At 36.8% G+C, this 21,962-nt stretch overlaps 1 protein-coding gene across 3 annotated transcripts in view; it reads right to left on the bottom strand.

The window, feature by feature from the left end:
• Positions 1-12,910, bottom strand: part of LOC122078300 — a 15,615-nt gene extending 2,705 nt beyond the window's left edge. Inside the window, exons 1-6 of one of the 3 annotated variants that reach the window (XM_042644240.1) lie at positions 12,044-12,910; positions 11,750-11,958; positions 1,051-1,306; positions 852-937; positions 678-769; positions 180-419 (exon numbers count right to left, since the gene is read on the bottom strand). In XM_042644240.1, the coding sequence (XP_042500174.1) occupies positions 180-419; positions 678-769; positions 852-937; positions 1,051-1,306; positions 11,750-11,958; positions 12,044-12,439 (1,279 nt within the window). In that variant the 5' untranslated portion in view covers positions 12,440-12,910. Of the gene's footprint in view, positions 1-179; positions 420-677; positions 770-851; positions 938-1,050; positions 1,343-11,749; positions 11,959-12,043 lie in introns of all 3 variants that reach the window. The other 2 variants (XM_042644245.1, XM_042644233.1) reach the window with 2 other exon arrangements.
• Positions 12,911-21,962: the final 9,052 nt, after the last annotated feature.

Here is a 21,962-nt window from a genome sequence, read left to right as displayed (position 1 = left end):
TTTTTCCCCCCACAATCACAAAGATAACAGGAAAACAACCTGAGGGAAATCCATAAGAGGGTTCCATCAAGATTTTCGGAATGGCAATCCTCAGTTTACTGTTGAATTAACCATGGATAGGTTGGACCTTTTCGAATGGAAGAGACAATGCAGCTATAACATTTTCTCTTTTCACCTACAGGATGTGCCATGTGAAGCAAAGAATTGAAAGTCTGGGTGATTGACTTGAAGCTGCCTTAACCGGTCGTCTGCAGCCTGCAAGAGTGAGTTCGCCCGTTGACGCTCACATCCACCGTTTGGAGTCCACATTGACCCCTTGAACTTATATGAGGCCAAGCCAAAAACAGGTAAGGAAATCTTGGGGACATCTTCCATCCCATTAGGACAGGTAACAACGGGAGCCTGTCCACTTCCAGCACCTACAAGAAGTCAAAATGCATGAATCAAGTTAACTGAACAAGCCAATGGACCATATGAATGTATGAAGAGTATTCTGCCATCCTACTAAATTCATATATACATAACCTATGCCAAATGAATGAGGAATTTTCAATATAAAACAAGGTCATTTACTATATGTGGTATGTTTTCTCAAGTGATAATGTATGCCTTCCCTGTCACTTGCATACACAAAAGCAGATTGCCTTGGAAGAAAGAATTAAAGAGTTTAATTTTACCTCGAATAGGTGTAGAAAGAGAATGGAATGTCAAAAAGCAAGCATCCAGATCTTTTAATGTTGGTCCTGTGGGTATTCTGTATATCGGATACCTAAAACAAATCAAGCAAACCTACTGAGTCAATATGCCTACTATGAAACAAGTAGATGTGATGTGCTAACAGAAAATCTTACCATGCCACTGAGACCCAACTAGTTGGAAGCAAATCATAACTTCTGAGTGTCTTTAGTCCAGGAAATCGGCATGCAAGATCTGAGATCTGTGACATCAGAGGTGCAACAGTAAGGTACGATCAGCGGGCAAGAACATCCTTAATGGAAAAGCAACAGATGAGAAAGCAAGGCAGGGACAGATAAAAAAGAAACAACTTACCTTGTCAGCCAAAGGTTCTCGACTGTAAGGAGGATCCTGTTCAAGAAACTCAAAAAGCAAGGAAGCTTGCGAATTCCCAGCTTCACCATCATCACTAGAAGAGCCTTCTTGTGTAGAAATGTGCTTGTCTAACAGAGATAACCTGTCCATACGAAGAGGGACCTCACTGATTAGATGGTGACGATTCCAAAGCTCCCTTGAGGATTTCATGCCTCTTTCAAGTTCACAATCACTACTTCCATCACTACTTGAATCTCTGAAATAATCACCATCAGTGTCTTCCCCAGTTTGCCTATAGCATAAGAGAACATCAAACAAAGATAACCACACAGCATATAAACACGAAAACAGGGCCAACAGGGGAATCAAATCCACCTAAAATATTTTAGATCACAAAAAAAAAGCTCCTTTTGATGCATTTTAACCATTAACTTAGGGCCCATTTGATAACGTTTCAAGAAACGCGTTTCTGCCGTTTCTGTTTCCAGAAACAGCAGAAACGGAGCAAAAACCGTTTGATAAAACTGTTTCATTTCACTTATTTTTAGAAATAGAAATAGAAACTTTTACTTATTTATGGTTCAAGAAACGACCCAGGCGAAACAAGTTGAACTTGTTTCGCCGTTTCTGGAAACGACTCGTGGCAATTCTTTCACTAGTTACCATCGACTTCTAAAAACATGACTTATCAAACACCTTCAATTCCGTTTCTGTTTATAGAAACGGAAATTTATGTTTCTTCCGTTTCTTAAAACAGAAACGGCAGAAATGTTATCAAACGGGCCGTTACTCTATTGTTATATTTCTTAAGCTTTCGAAACCCCTTAAAACACTTTTGCACTGTCTGAGACAGAACAACAACAACAAAGCTTTAACCCAACTAACGGGGGTCGGCTACATGGATCCACGATGGACAAGTTTGCAAAATAAAAATGAAGGAAAGAAAGGAGAAAAGAAATGGGAAGGAAACAAAGCAACACCTCTGGGACATCCCACCTAAAAGCGATCGGCAACATGGATCTTTGCCCTCCAAATAGCTCTGTTTGATGTATACTAGGATCTTAGACCGAGCTTTTGCATGTCTCCTTACCAACTCTTCAATGGTCACTTCTCCTTACAGGAGCATTCAAAGGATAGGTAACAGTATAGCATTACAGACTTCAGAAAGCAGAAAAACTACGACACTAAGACATCAAGTTAGAGATTTCCAAAAAAGCCAGCAAAGGTGCGGTCTTTCACATATTTTTGGTTGCAGTTGAAGTACGAGGCTATAGATGGAGCCAAAGCACTCCTTTTCTCACAAGGCAATGATGTAGAAACACTCCACGATCCAGATCCAGCAGCCTAGATTTGCTCCCATTAGTTAAGATGATGCAGCTGTAGAGGCCTGGACGGATAAGCACCATCCAATTTGGAAGCCCAGGTCAAGGAGAACCAGGAACAAATTTTTCTCCCCATTCCCAGCAAGGATAGTTTAGTCATTGAAGAGTAATTGGGGGTTCTAACTCAGAACACTAAAATAAAAACCCCATGAGCTAAAGGCCCAACACATATGTAACCAAGCCCAAGGTTTAATTCCACCAAATAAGCCCACTTTTCTGATTTATCTGCATCAATAGCTGAGTCAGTTTGCTTTTCAATATTTTATTTAGTTTTAGTTTGCAACTAGGGGTCCAGTGTGAGTTGAGATTGGCTTGGTTAGCAGCTATATATATGTAAGCACCCCCTCCCCGCATCAAATACATAGTAGAATTAATAGAAGAATTTTGATTTTCATGTGTTGCTGAGCGGCTGGTCGTGTAACTGTTTTTTTTTTTTCCCCCCTCTTTCTTCTTGGTTAATCTGAATCCTTCTATCACAAGTACTCTCTCCAAACATGGTGTAGATAATCACATAAATCGGCTTATTTAAGTGGAAATAAGCTTTGGATTGGGTTCTATACATGTTGGGCCTTTAGTCCAATGGGTTTTCATCGTAATAGGACACTTCAATGGTCCTAAAATAAGGCAAGACCTAGAAATACGGGATTCACTTCATTAATTAATTAAAGTTGGAGACCTGGTTAGAATAGGAGTTGTTTTAAGCAATGGATTTACTATATTAGCTGTTTAAGATGGAGTCCTAGACAGAATAGGAATTGCTTAAGTCTAATATTTGTCAATTAAGTAGGTAGCTAATTTGACTACTAGTTGGTTCAAGCTAATTCTAGTCAGATTTTGAGAGTTTAATAAAAAATCTATATAGCCAGCCATTCAGGCACAAAGATTTAAGAAATAAAGAATCAGTTTTTAGAATTTTTTCAGTGGGTTCATTTCTTAATATTGTCGATTCAGTGTTGTTACTTGTAGATTCTGAGTAAAAACTACAGTGGATTCCTTGGTGGATTCTCTTCACTGGTTTTTGGTGAACTCCAAAACCACAGGTTAGATAGATTCCTGCCCTATTTATTATCTTATCTGTTCTTCAATCTTTTTCCCTTCAATTTATTCTATATCATCCAAGTATACTCAGGGGAAATAGCCTCTCCGCAAAGCAGGGCGTAAGGTTGTGTATATTATGACCCTCCCCAGACCCCGCCGTGGCGGGAGCCTCATGCACTAGGTACACCCTTATTATTAATTGCTATTATATTGTTTGAGGGCAGACCTTGGTGCAACAGTAAGGTTGCTCCATTGCGACCATGTGATCACGGGTTCGAGTCGAGAAACAGCCTCCCTGCAAAGCAGGGGTTCGGCTACGTACATTATGACCCCCCAAGTGGCGTGAGCCTTGTGCTCTGGGTATGCTCTTTTTTATTGTCTGAGTGAATTTCTCACTCAACTCTGTTTTGAACTCCTTAAATTTCCTCACCAATTCTGCAGTTTTTTGGGATTCCTAGTTACAGTATGATTATAACTTGAGATCCAACTGTCAGAATTGAATCAAAATTTACAGGCACATTCTATTTGCAAAATTCAGACCTATCTAATTTTCCTTTCTTAAGTTATTGAAGTTTCTCAGTTTCTTGTTCTTGTTCAAATTCCCTGTGACACCATTAAGCTAATCTCCCACTGGATTTGCCCTGGTTCACAATTAGTCTTCATAAAAGGTCTTATTGTCGTCCAGTTCTTATTTCTTGCTTCTTCTTCTATTCCACTTGTTTCTAGATCGGCAGATACCCTGTTTTTTAGTCAAGTTTCAGCTTGTTTGATATGCTATATCTCATAAGATATCAACTAGTTTGCTCCGAAACTTTGTGGTTAACTTCTATTTGCATCTCTCTTGAATTCAGCCAATATCTTGCTCAGGAAGTCTGATTTACAAACTTTCTCTAGGTTTCTCAACAGCAGGTCAATCATACTTTCCATATGACTACTAAAATAATCTTTTTATTAGAACTATAATAGTGGCCTGTGCGACTCCAACAATTACTTCACTGTTCAGTTTAATTGGTATTTACCAAGTTAAAGCCCATCATCCCTGTCCCAGCTTGCGTCCATCTCTTTCTTTTAATTTTTTATATCAATAAACTATTTACTCTTAAAAGTACAAAATCCAGGTAGTGTTCAGGTATATCAAAATAACTGTTTTCCCACAGAATCACCCCCTCCCCCTCCCCCTCCCCCCCGCCCCCCCAAAAAAAAAAAGAGCTGGCTACTCCCTCACACAGCTGCTACTTTCTTTTCTCTTCTCTCCTCTTTTATCTCTTTCTTATTTTGGACAGAAAAAAAGATTCTATCTCATCTCTTGTTAATCTCTCCCTCCAATCACACATTGTTTTCTCCTTATTTTCTCCCAAATACGAGCTGTCTTCCCTCTCCTCAACAACCATCGTTAGTGTTCTCTCTCTTCCTCCTTCCTTCCATCAAATGATAGTTTCAGATCTAAATCTTAGGATCTAGCTTTCTAATTTTCTATCTCCACAATATTCACTTATCTCGGCAGTATCCATTGATCTCATTTTCTAGAAAATATTATTATTTTTCTTCTCACTACCTACCATCATATGTTATGTCTAATTTTTCGGTCCGGAGTATGGTAATTGAGATTCGGAAGTTATCATCTCAAAATCTGGCCGTTAGATCTGAGAGATCAGGTTTGATCCAATTCTAGCCATCAGATAAGGATCTTCCTCCAAACCTCAAGGAGCATATCACTTTCAGATTGTCCTAATTAATATGCATTAGACTCCTCTTATGCTATTTTTATCCTTTATAATGAAGATAAAAGAGGGTATGACATACAATGTCACTCCTTTCCAACAATTAGACTCAGCATCACTAATGACACAACCAGAAGTTCATTTCTTACAGCAGCAAACTGTAGAAGAAAACACTTCAATTAACTATTTCAAAACAACGAGCACAGAGGGCACATATAAAGTGAAAGGAGGAAACAGATTTGATCTGTTAAGCCTGACCTTGGAACACATCCCAGTCAGATTTATCATCCCCCCAAAGAGAATTTTCATAGCCTGTAACCAATTTCTTGGAATACCATTAAGAAATTAAACTTGCAAAGCCTCAAATATCATACTCCTAATGTCCTTGTTTTCTATCTCCTGAACCATTAACAGCTTCTATAAACTGTAAAAAGCTTCAAACTTGTCTTCCCAAATGGAAAGAAATATATATTCCTAGAATGGAAAATTTCATCGGTTACCATAACAAAATTTCTAACATAAAAATTACTAAAACAATATTCAAGCTACACAAGGCTAGCTAGAAAACTAAAAGAAACAGAATTACAGACCTTGTATAACAAAAATAAATAAATCAATAAAATATTGGGGACCTTGAGCACTTATATGACAAGAAGGCAGCAAAAACAAATGTGGCAAGATTGGGGTTTTAAAGGTCCAAAGAAAACTTTCCTCCTCGAGACCCCGACTTTGTCCATCCTTCTAGTTAGTGACAATCTGAAAGAGTTTCCATAACAACTAAGGGATGCATACATATCCTAACTATCATATCCTGCATTATTCCCTCCTTGTTTGAAAAAAGTCTCCCTTGAAATTTATAGAGTGGGAAGGATCTTTGACACAATCAACAACCATTTTGCTATTGACGATCAGACTATGATTCAAAGCTACACAATGGTTGTTCCTATTGACAATCAGACTATGATTCAAAGCTACGAAATCAACAATGAGTCCATTGTTGACGTCACAATGTGGAAGCACAGATTCGACAGATTCGACCCAAAGTTCAACCGATTTATGCTTTTCCATGGGTGGCATGGACATATGCAACAGAAGCCTCTAAATGTTCCAGTATGGAAAAGTGATTTATTGCAAACTGAAGGAGCTAAAAGACCTAGAGGCAGGCCTAAAATGACCATAGAAGTAGTGAGTAAAGACATGTATAGCTAAGGATTGAATCTTGTATGGCTTTGAGCAGAACCGATTGGAGGAACAGGCTCCATGTATAGCTTAGGATTGAATCTTGTATGGCTTTGAGTAGAACTAATTGGAGGAACATGGTCCATGTAGCCAACCCCATTCATGGTTTAAGAACTTGGCGAGATGCCTATTGTCTCTCTTCTGAAAATGACGAGACGAGATGAGATGAGAAGCGATACATAAAATGTACAATATCTCGGTTGAGATCTCAGTAAATATCTTGGACTTGACTCAACTTGAGACCAAATCACATGGGACATATACATAATTTCGACCCAACTCGACATCTCTCGCCTATCTCGCCCTACTGTGAAGAAAAAGTGAGATTTTGGTTGTATTTCTTGCCAAATTTCTCCTCTACAAAGTAGATTAACAACTTCAACACTAGGAGATTGGAGATTATCACTTCACCATCAACCTCTAGAGATCCTTTCTTCAAAAAAACAGTTTTAGGTAAAAACTTCTCAAAACCATTTTTTTTTTCCATAGAAACATGGTCAAAGTCAAAAGTTCGCTGTTTTTATTGCGGAATAGCAAAGGGTGAGGTTTGAAGATTACTTACATAGGGTACGAAGTCGAAGTACCATTTTGGGTTTGATCTTTAAAAACCTGATGTTTCAAGGGCTATAAAGATCATATGGTCATTGAGACCAATCATCGAGTCACCCGGGAAAAAATATAAGATCTCGCCATATCTCTAATTTTTGGTTTAGCGAGACTAGGGGCGAGATCGAGATTTTAAACCTTCACCCCATTTAATTGGGATAAGGCTGAGTTGTAGGGGAGGATCTTCAACACACGATCAGCTACCATTCTCCTTAACCAATGAAACTAACGATTAGACTATGATCCAAAGCTACGAAATCGACAATAAGGAGTATATTATTAAAGTCGCAATGTGGAAGTACAAATTCAACGGATTCAATCAAAAGATCAACCAGTTAATGCTCTTCCATGGGTGGTTCTTCAATGACAAATGGAGCCACTTGGTCTTCCAATATCGGTGGCTCATCTTCTTGCTCTTCCACCCATTTCTCAATGATTGAGATCAGTTTGTTGAATGAAGATTACATACGATTGAATGGGGCCAGCAATAAATTCTTAAATTTCTTGCATTATTGTTGAGTCTCTTTGAGATTTGCTTCAAACTTTTGCAAGTTCTCTTTCACATCTTGAATTTATTGGTGGATGGCAAACAAGGGAGTAGGATCCATGATATCTACAGCCAGGTTTGGCTCTACCACCAAGGTGCTGCAAACGGAGCGATAAATATACTGATGGTGGGCTGTAAACAATAATTTTAGATGAAAGATAAGAGGGAGAAGAGAGAGAAGAGGGGCAACAATCTCACTATCACAATAAACAAAATCAATTTGATTCATCCAACCATATGGAAGCTGGGCCGCTTACAATATATTAATAACAACCTTGGCTTGATTGGACAAAAACAAACTTAAGAAATGAAAACAAAGAAAAAATAGAGATAAATTAGGAAACTCCATGCATGCCATTAGTGTGACCTGGACAGACTTGCACACTAAATAAAACAAATGAAAACAGAAAAGGACTTTAAAATCTCCCATTCATAAACTATAAGGTAATCTAATCTAACTACGAAACTTAATAATAAACAAGCTATGCTAACTAGGAAACTAATCTCAATCGTAACCCAACGCTCTGGAGTTTCCTTGGCTAACACAGACACTTAATTTAAATATGAATAATAAATAAAAGGACCCAATGGACTCTACGTTTGCACCAAGAAAAAAAATTTGACGCCATGCCTCGACTAGATATTGGGTTCCTGAGAACCATGAATCCAAATATTCGCAACTTGTGATACCTCTTCAAATGGGTCCCACAAATCCTGGTTTCAATGAAACCAGAAAATTCCACACGCAAGGCTGATCACGTGAACAGTAAACTGGTTCTATAGTAAACCAAATCAAACCGAAAAGGCACTAATTCTGGACAATTTACTCCCACCTTGTTAGAAAAAACAAGCCCTTAAGAGTTTTGTAGAACGGGAAGATCTTTGATACATGATCAGCAATCATTCTCCTTGACCCAACAAAACCAACGATCGAACCACAATCCAATGATACAAAATCAATGATAATTGGTCTGTTGTTGAAGTCGAAATGTGGAAATACAAATTTGATTGGTTCGATCAAAAGAACCAACATCTTATGTTCCTCCATGGGTCTCCAATGATAACTGGAGCCACTTGGTCTTTCAACATCGGTGGCTTGTCTTCTTACTCTTCCACCCATAGCTCAATGAATGAAATTAGTTTGTCAAATGAAATTCCATAGCAACCAAGAAAAGACAGCTAGTTGATCATAGATCAAAGAAACAAGGGTGCCCGTAGATCAGCTCACAAACTTAGTACTAAGACGCGTAAGCATGTTTAGACATGGGTACACTCTTAGTTTGTCAAATGATAATTCCATATGATCGAATATGACTAGCAATTAATTCTTAAATTCCTTGGATTGTTGCTGAGTCTCTTTGAGATTTGCTCCAACCTTTTGCAAGTTCTCTTGCAACACTCTTGCATTACTTGAATTTGTTGGCGAATAACAAACAAGAGGTAGGATCCATGGTCTCTACGTCCAGGTTTGGCTCTAATACCAAGTTGATGCAGATCATGGAGATGGATCTGCTAGTGGTGGGTCGTGAATAGCAATTTTAGAAGAGAGATGAAAGGAAAGAGAAGGGAGAAAGAGACAACAATCGCACTATAAGTCTATAACAATAAACTAAATCAATTATCCATTCAATCATATGAAGGCTGAGCCGCTTAAAATATATTTATAGCTAACCTTGACCACAATGGAAAAAACCAGACTTAAAAAAAAAAAAAAAAAAAAAGAAGGGAACCAAAACAGAAAAGGACTATAAACCCTCCAACCACAGACTAGATATAATCTATCTAAGAAAACTAATAACAAACAACCTGTGCTAACAAGGAAACTAATCTCAATTAGGGACGTAAACAAAGAGAATTCGAAACGGATACAGCAATATATACCGTATCTGAATTCAATCTGATATCCAACAGACATTTCATTTGATTATCTAAATTTGTATCCACCAAGGAGCCGGATATCTAGATTCGAATATATAAAGCCTAAATCCCTATATAAAAAAGGGGGGTGTACCCAGTGCACAAGGCTCCCACCACTATGGGGTCTAGGGAGGGTCATAATATACACAGCCTTACCCCAGTTTTGCAGAGAGGCTATATCCTGACTCAAACCCACAATGGAGCAACCTTACCATTGCACTGAGGTCCGCCCTCTAAGTTCTTGAATTATAGATAATATTAAGTTGTAATCAATGCGAAAATTACTGAAGCAGATACATCAATATTCTGTATCTGCTTCAATAATATTCTGTATCTGCTTCAGCATTTTCACATTGATTACAACTTAAGTCATTCAGATAGGATGATTAATTGTATCTGCTTCAATAATATTCACATTGTTTACAACTTAATCATTCAGATAACATGATTAACTGTATCTGCTTCAGATATTATCTATATCGATAATCATTCAGATAGCAAAAGCTATCTTAAATCGTATCTGATATCCAATTATCCAGATAAACAGATACAAATTTGTATCGAATCCAGATTTTTGACTATCCATATACATCTAATCTCAATCATAACCAACAGCTTGGGAGTTTCCTCAGCTGACACAATTACTGAATCTCAAAAGAAATAACAAATAAAATAAACCAACGGACCCCACATCTAGATTGGAGATTAGGTTCCTGAAAATCAGGATGCCAAACAACCACAAGATGTATTACCTCATCCTACAAATCCTGGATTTAAAGGAAACCAGAAAATTCCACACGCAAGGCTGGTCACGTGTTACTGTCCACGTGAACAATATACTGATTCTGTAGTAAACTACATCAAACTGAAAAGGTTCAGATCTGGACCAAACCTAATTGATCCTGCATTAAAAAGAGAATCCTGGAATTTTGGAAAATTGGAAAAAAGCACGATTCTCCTTTCAAAAAAAAAGACACCAGCTATGGCCACAGAATAGAAAAAGGGAGATGCTTTCTTGAAATAAATGAAAATAAATACAATTTCTAACAAAACAACCCACAGATTTCTATCTGCAACCAACACAGTAACCTATATAGCAAGAGGAGCTGCCTCTTTTCTCCTCTCTTCAGTCTGGGTCTCCACCCGGCCTCCACCCTGAATTTTAAACCCCCAAAGGTGTACACTTTCTTTTCATTCTCTTAAATGGATAATAAATAGCAGTTCTTGTTGTACCAAAAATTATATCTGCAACGACAATATAATATAGATGAGGGATAAACTAAAATCTTACATTCGTAAGTTTAAAGAAGATATTACTTTAGATCATTAATATTCCTAATAAGGACACCACATTAGCATTCCACTTGGTGCGCTTGGTCGAATGGTAAAGGTACAAATGTAGCGACCTAGTGGTCAAGTAGTCAAAAAAGAATTCGACATTCTCGAGGTAAGGCTGCGTAGTTCTCCTCCCCCCCCCCCCACCCACAGACCTCGCACATGCGGGAGTCTCGTGCACCAGGTACGCTCTTTATTATCATCATTCTCCGAGGCAGAATGAGATGGTACACCTTAATAGCCTGGCCATTCAATTGAGTTTTACCCTCTTAACAAATGCGAAGAGTGACATCCTTGCCAACTCGGAGAAGCTTTCTCATGAAAAATCCAGGTAACTAGCTCCCAAACAACCAGAATAAAAAACTCATGCAACCAAAGAAAAAAACTAATTTTTGGGCGAGTTAAAGAGCAGAGAATGCAAAACCTCTCGAGTGATTCTCTTTCAGGAGAGACCAAAATCGACCCCACTTCACATCGAAGGAACCTACAGATACACTCACACACTAACACTATGATTCTCTTATGTCCATGATACTGCTTCACAGTAGCTCGTTTTCACAACAAAGAAAATTATAAATATAGACCCCAGTTTCAACACAACAATGGCAGGTAATTATGTATTGCATGGCACAATTGCAGAAAAAGAAACACACAACATGAACTGAACAAGCGTCAATTGAAAAAATCTACTTCAAGGAACCAACATTGCATATAAAAGGCACAAAAAACAATACTTCAGATAACATAAACAGATTGCAAGAATACACAGTAAAAAAGCATCAGGTGGGAAATAAAATGAAAGGCTACACATCTATTCCTTAGGCATTCATCAAAGCTTAAAATGCATTAAGTTGCCAAGTAATTGTTCGTCTGGGGCAAAGACATAAATAGATATACACGAACATCATTAGTACCTCGACTTTGCCGACGACCTTGAGTCACCATATATTTGGATGCCTGACAAATACGGGACATAATATTGAATAACACAATCACTGCCGTTCAGTATCAAAGGCACACCTGCTCCATATGCACTCCATTCCTTAAAAGACTCCCAAAGATCACCGAGGGTGAAGAAAGGCTGGAATTCGACATCGCAAGTCCTCCACCCTCTCATCCTTGTCTGCAAAAAAAATTATAATAGTAAATAAATAATGGGAATCAAAAATCGAAAAGAAAGTCAAAAGTAATTGATCGGATAAATGAACCTTAGAGAGGTACTGCGCAGGAACAGATGGTGTTGTTGACTCCAGAAAGCGATCGAGATTACTCGGAGAAGCTGTAACTGATTCTGAAGCCGGCATAGCCAAAGGCTTCGAAGTCTCTTCAGATACCGCTCGGTTCTCCGGCTCTCTGTTGTCTGAAATTACGGCCTTGCCCTTCGTCACCACCGCGGTGTTCACAGTTCCACTACTCCTAGTTCTATGAACCTGTTGCTGTTGTGGTTGCTGCTGTTGCTGTTGCTGTTGCTGTTGCTGTTGTTGCTGCTGCTGCTGCTGCTGCTGCTGTTGTTGTTGATGATGATGATTCCTCCGGGCTTTCGCCGGATTGTAAAACCGATCTTCTCCATGAGCACGCCCAAACTGCAATCCGGCCCCCAACATCTCCGCAGAGAAAACCTTAATTTACCTCTTTGAAACCCAAATCAGATCGTAAAACCCAAAATCAACACAAGATTTCCTATTAAAGCCAATTGCGATGAATCCACAAGACCAAATCCACTGAACTTCCGACTCTGGTCAATAATCGGAAGATCAGAGTCGCTTAAAATCAGAATCTCACAATCTTTCAGGAAAATCTGAAGAGGAACAGTAAGGAGGGGCACAAGAGATGAAAAAAACCGATTGTTTAAACCTAAATGGAAACGTTAGATCTGACGGAAACGAAAAAGGAACAGTGTCTTCTTCGCCAAACACAGAGTTTACAGTCTCACAGACAAAGAAGGCTACGAAGAGGCGGAAAAACGATAAGCGGAAAAGAGAAGGGAAGAGAGCAATCAAAGGTGGGAGTTGGACTGAATGCGAAGAGGCCTAGAAGCGAAGAAGAAGATTAATTAATTTTGGGTGTTTTCTTTAAGTAGAGTAATTAGTGAGCAAAAATCTTCATTAGTACTCTCCATTTAGCACCTGATGTGGGTCGAAGGAGTCCTCTGATTGGATACAATTTTAGCATTCGGATTTGCCGGGTAACAGATGGAAGAATTGTTTGACACGTGGTAAAAATCTTACGAATGCATACGTGTATGGATAGGATTGAAAAAATTAAAAAGGTATTTTGTTAAAATCTTTCTGTAAAAAGGCCTTAGGTAAGGTGAGAGGGCTCCTTAGTCCTACCAAAAAAAAAAAAAAAAAAAAGGTGTGAGGGCTCGTGCCTCGTGGGAGTGGAAGGCCAGCCTCGTGGGTCGTTGGACTTCTAGTCTGAGTCACTAAGAGAAGTCCAAACACTGACAGTTACAGGCGAAGTAACTGATCCGAATACATGGCCGATGGTCCAAGTGTTAAAAAAAATCTATTTTTGGGGAAAAACAGGGGTAAATCAGTCCAATCAAGATTGATAGGGCCCGGTTTATATCGGTATTGACGATACCAATCCCAATATCTATTAGTAAATCCTTACACTAAGGATCCGACTCCTCTCCTTACCGCCGAGTTTGGCTCATAATTACCTGGACGAATCACACATGATGAGGCAATGATCCAACGATTTGAGAAAGACGTAGAAAATGAGGCATCGATAAAGGCTCGGATAATGAGATACCAAGAATCGTTGAATCATTGCCTCGTCACATGGTACTCGCCCAAATAGCTATGGGCAAGACCTGGGCTATAGGCACTAAGGAGAGGAGCCGAATCCAATACTAAGAGGGTAAATCTACGACTTCAGAGACAGAGGCCTCAACTTGGTGGTCTAAAAAACCTAAGAAAACCCATGGTCGCATTGGTCCACTTAATTTTTACAAACAATCAATCTCAAATGAAACAAGACAAACAAATGTAGGAGTTACTAAGATCACACAGAATTCCTACGCCCTGATCCTCGCCAGAATCTTGGTCCTAAACCTTGGCTTTTATAGCACTTGTTAGGGATTTTGTTAAAATTTTATCCTAAAAAAACTAATTGTTAAAGAGAAAATGCCCAATTATTTATAGGTCTCTATATCACACTACCCACTTCTAACGTCAAATTATTACTTCAAGGATGTTCTTTTCGGTGGAAAGTAGATCCATTAATTCTTGGCTGGACCATTTTAATGCTACCGAAGATGCTCTTCAAGGATGTTCACACTGGCAATTCTCCAGCTCACCTTCAAAGGCCTCTATTATGTTCTATCTTACATTTTATGAAATACGAATAGACAAACATTACACCTTTCTCAAGCTCAAGCTTTAGCAATACATACGTTCGCATGGGAACAATTTTTGTTTTGCCTCATCTACTTAGGCCTTCACAATGATGCCACACCTAAATTCCTTGAACTTCCTCTATACTAAAGTTTGGTGACCAATATTATAATCTTAAGCATTTTCAATGACCAACATTTTAGATTGCAATAATGATTAATATTCTTTCTTTATTGGTGATGTGATCCTTCAATTGGATTTGAGTTTATCATTAACTCTCACACACTATTGTTAATAATCGAAAATGCACTTCTTAGATTCAATCATAAAGTTTAGATGTCTATAATGATTCTTCCTTCATCCACCTTTTCATTCTTAACGGTGATAAATACTCCTCATGTTTCACCCTAAAAAAAAAAATTAATAATTAAATAAGTCTCATGGGTTCAATAAGAGGGTTTGGATGTCTATAATGATGAGACTCTTCACCATGGGATCGGGCTAATTTGGTCCTAGAACTGTCTCTCCGTTTGTTTGGATGCTTTACATCCAACTTGAGCCTAACTCTAAAGCAACCCAAGTAGGTTATATTTATAATGGCTATTGTTGGTGATTGTACTCAAATGATTTAGTGATTCTATTTAGTTGTTTGCTTTTTTTACAATTACAAAATGCTCGACGATGGCTTATGATCAATAGGATTCCCAAAGTATCAAGGGTAAGATGCATTTGCACACTTCTGTATTTAGAATATTTAAGATTGATATGATCCTTCAATAACAGATTTTTTTTTACCTTTGTTTTAACCACGTCAAAATATTAAACAAGCTCTTTTCCCCTCTTAAAGGAGTTCTATCTTGATCTAATGGCATGGGAAATGAATTAATCATTGAGGATTGTACCATTGTGGCTCGTCCATTAATATGTAAGTATTGGATGCTAACAACAATACAAAGCATATCAACACATTTTGCTTTGTTCAGTAATAAAAAATTTCTTTTATTAGTAACGCAATGGGAATGAATTAATTAGTAGCATATTTTGTATTTTTTAATGTCAGATTATGTATCGAGACATGCATGTCAGCATAAGAGAGCATAATGAGTCTTTCTTCCAAGAAACCCCACCCTTATATTTCTCATTACACAATATACATCTCACTCAACTCTCCTCTATAAATAATGTGAAACTAAACATTTCTTACTACTTGGCATTACATAATGTAACATCGCAAAAATTAATGGTTCAAACTTTATAAGAGACAAAAATAAAGAAAACCAAAAAAAAAAATATTTTGAAATTTATTTTCCTTTCACAAATTTATTTGATACAAACACAATCATTTAGTGGATCGATTAGCTCATTATTCGAAAAGTAAAGTGAAATATTTCTTAAGCTGATAAATAATTTTTAATGATTTTATCTTCTAGATAAAAGTTGGACTAAAACAATGACCCTTTTTCAATATTATTCTTGCTAACCCCATTTAAAAAAATACTGAACCCACTTCTTAATTACTATGAGAAATCAGAGAAGATAACCATCCAATGATGAACATTAAACATATAGAAGAAAAACGACACTAAATTTCTTTGTCACCACCAACTAAAGTTTTTTTTTGTAAAATATCGTTCTGGGGCATTTTTTGGTGGAAGAGCTGCTAACAATGCTACAATTGTTTTATATTACTATTTGTCCTCTTTTTGTTCATCGTTCTTGTGTTACTAATAAAAAAAAAAAAAAAAAGTTAAGAATACCTTTTCTTTGAGTGGAGGGATAGAAAGAGCTGAGGAAATGACCCTTTTCAATTATCTTTTTATGGAGTTTCTTATGATACTAATTGGTGTAATCAAAGTGCTTCGAGTATCAAAGCATCATTTTGCAAAGTGATTCATCCTAAATATTTACAGCCAATCATCCCTATTACCTATTTTATTGATGATTATATTTACATTTAAAACAACAACTGCGTAACATAATTGGTGTAGTTGTGGTGTGCGAAGGTCGCAGGCATATTACCAAAAAAAAAAAATCACACTTATTAGGTCTCCAATTCAAACCTCTTGATTATTACCTTCCTTTCTTTACATATAAAAAAATGTTTAAATTTCAACATTTTTTTTTATTTTTAATGTGAAAAAAAAAATTCAAACATTCTATCACGGTGTAACTAGAGATGTCACCATAAGCTTTTGGAGGATTCATGTCATTCAAGGGTTATGCCCTCTCATGTGCTTGATCCTTCAATTATTATTATTATTGTTATTATTTTAATTATAGTAGCTTGGTTAGTCACTACCATATAGTTTTAGCTTTTTTCGGTTAAATGAACACCCATTGAGAGAGAGAGAGATGACATCTATGAGTAATCAAGGTTTATTTCGTTTGAAACTCTAAAATATTGCCTTTGTTCAATGTTGCTAACAAAAGCAAATCAATCTAATCAAATGTTTCAAATCCTTGACAATTTAATTAGGGTTTGTGGTAACTAAACGAAATTCTATTTTCAATACCTTCTAAACATGTTAGTACAATGACAAGCATTTCTTCTTTAGGGTATGTAATTAAAGGATATCCATATAAATCCATTTGTTTTTTCTTGCATAAGCAAAAAATGTTAATAGAACCCAAAGACAATATTTTTATGTGATAATCCCCATTGCAATAATACCATAACTCATAGCTGCGGCATAAGCATCTTACCCATATAAACAAGGCATGGATACATTTGAGCGTATCCAACTAAAGGTAGAATCAATGATTCAAATATTTTATTTTTCTTTTTAATTTGGAATTATTCTTTGTTTATATCATCAAGTGTGTTCGTATGCTGGACTTCTTTTCTTCAGATGTTAAATCTGTGGTGAGTCCTGAGTCCTCATTCAAGAATCAATCTTGAGTTTATTGGACACTTTTTTTGGATATTTATTCTTCTTGTTCGATTTGGTATTTTATTGTTTGGTGTGACAGTAGTTGGGTGTATTCAGTAGTTAGAGTAGGGTGGTCGTAGATCAAGGAGTGCACCTGATCTAATTACTGGGGGGTCCCATAGTTTGATCATAAAGAGTAAATTGAGAATATTTCATTTTCCGCACAACCTAAACATGAGTGTGCTAAAGGGAGGTAAAATAAGAGAAGGTGTTTTACTTTCCTCCCTGTCTTTCCCTCTCTCTTCATGAACGTTGTAATTGCTTTTCTATTGGATTGATGGGAAGAGTGGTTCGTTATGATCTCTTTGTTTGTAACTCTTTCTTTCTTCTCTGATTGCTATTTGTTTTCTATCTGGTGGAAGGTTAATTTAGTTCGGTAATCAAATCTCTCTGCCCTCTTTTTCTATTTTCGCTCAATATGTATAGTAATGCTTATATTTTCCCTTTAGGTTATATAATAAAGAGTCTTCTCATTAGACTAACTGTTTCCTCATGAATTTGTGAACTGGCTTGCCAATAGTGATTTTTTTATTCACTTCTAAAAGAAGCTCTTATTTATTTCGGTAATCAAATCTCTATGCTCTCTTTTTCTATTTTCGCTCAATATGTACAGTAATGCTTATATTTTTCCTTTAGGTTCAATAATAAACAGTCTTCTCATTAGACTAACTGTTTCCTCATGAATTTGTGAACTAGCTTGCCAATAGTAATTTTTTTATTCACTTCTGAATGAAGCTCTTATTTATTCCCCCACCCCCCATCGCCAAAAAAAAAAAAAAAGTCTTTCACATCTTCCACATCATTTGAATAAGCATCATTTTTGTTGGTGTACGATGTTTTGTATTCCATCACAGTTTTATCCAGGGAGTATTGGTGCAAGTGCCTCGACAGGCAGGACGGCAGTCCTGCTAACTGATTAGTTGGCTATGGGGGTTGCAAGGAGGACAGGAGGCCCCCTGCATAGTGGGGGTGTAGAGGGCACAACCCCCTGCTCGAATTTTTTATTAGAGGTCAGTTTTGTACTTTACGAATTAGAGTTTTTCGCTATATATTTGTAGCGAGGTTTTCTTTCTCTGTAATACAAGCAATACTAAAAAGTGTGAAGACGAGCACTATAACCTTATTCTCCATTGATAGTGAATCAAGATCTCATCTCACTGAGGACGTAGGCAATCTTGTCGAATCTCGTAAACCTGTGTGCATTATTTGTTATTGTTTTTATCTTTTACATCGTTTTATGGTTGCGTTTCTATATATTTTTCTTCATGGTTTTAAACTATCAATGAAAATTATATCAACATATTTGAAATTGTATGCTTTAATTAAATAAAATTGGCGTAATCTTAGGCAAAGGATGTTCTATGGTACTTGGCCATTTAAAATCTGTGTATTAATTGATGACAGTTTGATATTAAACAAAAAGCATTTGTTATGTTTTAAGTACGTACTAATATATAGCTATAATTAGATAAGCTTGACATAGATTGATATATGTCAATATTAATCTCATTCTTATTTCCATTAAAGTACATATATGTCGCTTCTTGAACACTTCGAAAGAACCAATACCCAAATCTCTAAATTTGCAAGGAAAATTTTAAATCAAAATATGAAACTTAAAACATATTAATATGTCATTTGATAAACTCTACCTTTAATATTATGTGTAGTAAAATCCATGAAATAACAAAGTTTTCTTGACAGATGAGATGTTGTCAAAAACAACAATTAATAGTTCCCATCATGATTATGAAGCATATGTTCATGTTCACCATTATATGGAAACTTTCCTACCTCCGTACACGTCCCATCATATGGTTTTGTAAATTTATTATATATGTATTATACTAATATCCAACTTGGGTGAAGGAAATAATATAGAAACCACACTATATAGGATTGAGAGGAAGCATCGGCATCGTTCCATGTCACTAATACTTATCATAGTGGTTTTACACGAAGGCCATAAATACTTTTTCTTGGTTCTATTAATCTATTAAGTATTATGTACGGAATGTTGGTGGAAACTCAATCACATTGCCAAAGAGATTAGATTGGGATCTCTTGGGTTTCATTTGACAAGAAAAAAGAGAAAACAAAGATTACACTTAAGTGGTACAACAGTTGTTGCTTTTTGCACTTTGATACTCTTTCTACAACTATTCTTGAATTTATATGAAAAAGATAATGAAGTTATGTACTTAAAGAGCTGGTAATTTTTTTTTCTCATGTTCTGATATAGAAGTGTGGTCGTGTGGAGTGGAAAATCAGTCATTGTTTTGGAGAGGCAAATTCAATCTCTGATTTTCTCTCAAAGACTGTAGCTAGGTTTGAAACTTCAACCCCAGTGACAACATGGTCGGCTTTGGTCAAGATGGATCTAGATATGGATGCTTCGAGCCGTCCTAAATTTAAGATGGCTTAATGAAATGTTTTTAATTTTTTCTTGTGTGGGGGTTGTGTTTTCTCCCTCTTCTGCTAATGGCAATGCTGAAGGTGGAGTAGGAGGTTCATTCTCAATCCCCTTGTTCGGCTGTTTGGGGCTTTCTTGGCTCCTTTCAGTTTTTTTGTACATTCTTTCATTATTTCTCTTTTTATATTTAATACATATGATTTTCTAGAGAAAAAAAGATATAGAAGTGTTGTTAATTTTTAGTGCCAAGTTTTCCTAGACCCATGGTGAATTCCTTCATCAATGGTCATTATTGCATTGGAATGGAAGTGAGAGAACGATGAAGAGTATTTTGAACCTTTAACAAATGAGGGGACGTGGGGAGTAATATTAGCTCTGGATTTGTATGTGTTTCTTTCACCATTGGTGAAGTAATACTTTCTCCTAATTTTTATAATTGACAATATGAAATTATTGTCCTCATCGAGAATCAAGAATCATACTTGAGTTTCAATCATTAGGGCTATATGCTAGTCTTTATAGTAAATGCAGTCTTGTTAATGGATAATCAATTAGTTGGAAAGAGAATAGATGGAGAAAAATTAAAATTGAGAATGACAAATATTGAGAACAAAATAATAATAATAATAATAATAATTTTAATAATAATAATAATAATAATAATAACAACGGAGAAAGGTAAAAATATTCTTGGTAGTGCTATAAAAAAAAAAATTCCTTTGTTATACGAACAATGATCTTTTTTTTTTATTGGCACACCTATTTGTGCTCCATCGAAGAATGATGTAGTAAGTCTAAAGTCGGGTCTTAAGAGATTATCTTAATTGATATGTATTTAAATTCAATCATTTATCCTCTCATATATTTACTGATTTATCCATTTTCATCCTCATACTAGCACATAATTGTTCATTATTCTGTAATACCATGTGGGAAACTTTGTTTAGGTTAAAAAATTGATATATCAATTAAGAACTATAGGGGTCTAAATGTCCACATGATTTCAGTGCGATGCAAATTACGAAATGATAAACATAGACCTACTCACTACAGACCCTTTCTTGGCTGATCACCAATTCTCAAAAGGGTTTTATCCACATCATTGAGTTTGTGGGCCCAGTACTTGAAAGGAAAGTAGGGTCCAAGAAAAGAAAAATGTTACATATGGACCATCATCTCAAGCGATCAACATCAATCGAGTTGGTGGTAGTCCCAGTTTTTATAAGGGAAATTGGGCCTACCAAAAAAGGAAGGCTTCTTGTTTTGTTATAGTTTTGGTACATATAATTGTGTGGTGGTGGCACAAAGTAAGAAGTCAGATGGGCCCAACTGCCCAACCCAATAACCCAACCATGGGTTATTTCAATCTTTGGCTCTTTGCACTCCACACGAATATCCCATGCAGGCATGCTTTGGAACGTGCTTGGGCAATGATTGGCTCACACGCAGAGTGAGATTGCTTGGCTCCTTGGGGTTTGTTCTATTTTTATTTTTTGTAAGGAAAAAAAAATTCTCACCAGTGGAAAGGAGACACCTTTGAATCTATCGTGTTATTTATTTATTTTTTTATACAAATAAAATTCTATCCGACCTGAAGTAAAAAAGGGCAATACAAGGTTTAACAAATTCTACAGATATGAAAACTCACAAGAGAAAGTATTGAGGATAGAAAATAGTCCAGTTGGCCATAGAACGAGCCATCCTTTTCTTTGTCCTATTGACATTTTCAAAATTATAGCAAGAGAAAGAGGATTTCAGCAAAAAAATTTCCTTAACAATGCACACAACGGAGGAAGGAAGGGGAGGGAGAAGGAGCCAAGCACTTGACAAGAGTAAGGCGATCTGAGATGATGGGGATCTTGGAGATTCCAAGTTGCCTAGCAAAGTAGAGTGCCATCCAAACAGCAAGGCTAGGGCCTCACTCACCACTGCTAGAGCAAGAGCCAAATGATCCAATACAATCAATCTAATTTGCTTATCATGATGATCAAGGATAACATAGCCAATCCCAAGGGCTTTTGGTCTCCTGCTTGTTGCCGCATCCGAGAAGATGTAGAAGGAACCCATTGAGGGGTGTAGCTGGATGACCATAAGATCTCAACCTTGTTGCCTAGCAAGGTTCAGAAATCAATGACACAACTTCATCAAGTGAGTTGAAAGCTGAAGTCATCCAAAAGTGGAAGGGCGAGAAGGAGACACTAAAGCATCGTGCATTCCTTATCTTCCAAATCTCCTACATAATCATTGCATGGGAGGCAAAAAAAGAAAAAAAATATATATAAATATATATATATATGTTGATCTCTCTTGGTAGCACTAGGAGGTTGTCCTCACTTCAGGATCCACTCCGAGAAAGATAGGTTGGGGTGGCCATCAACTCGCAAGGAGATAGGGGAAGCAAACCACACTTACTTGGCCAAAGGACACTCCAATAGAGCATGCT

This window comes from Macadamia integrifolia, chromosome 1, assembly GCF_013358625.1.
Source record: "Macadamia integrifolia cultivar HAES 741 chromosome 1, SCU_Mint_v3, whole genome shotgun sequence".
Classification (NCBI taxonomy): Eukaryota; Viridiplantae; Streptophyta; class Magnoliopsida; order Proteales; family Proteaceae; genus Macadamia; species Macadamia integrifolia.
Note: the sequence above shows the minus strand (reverse complement) of the source record. Positions and strands in the feature narration are given on the sequence as shown.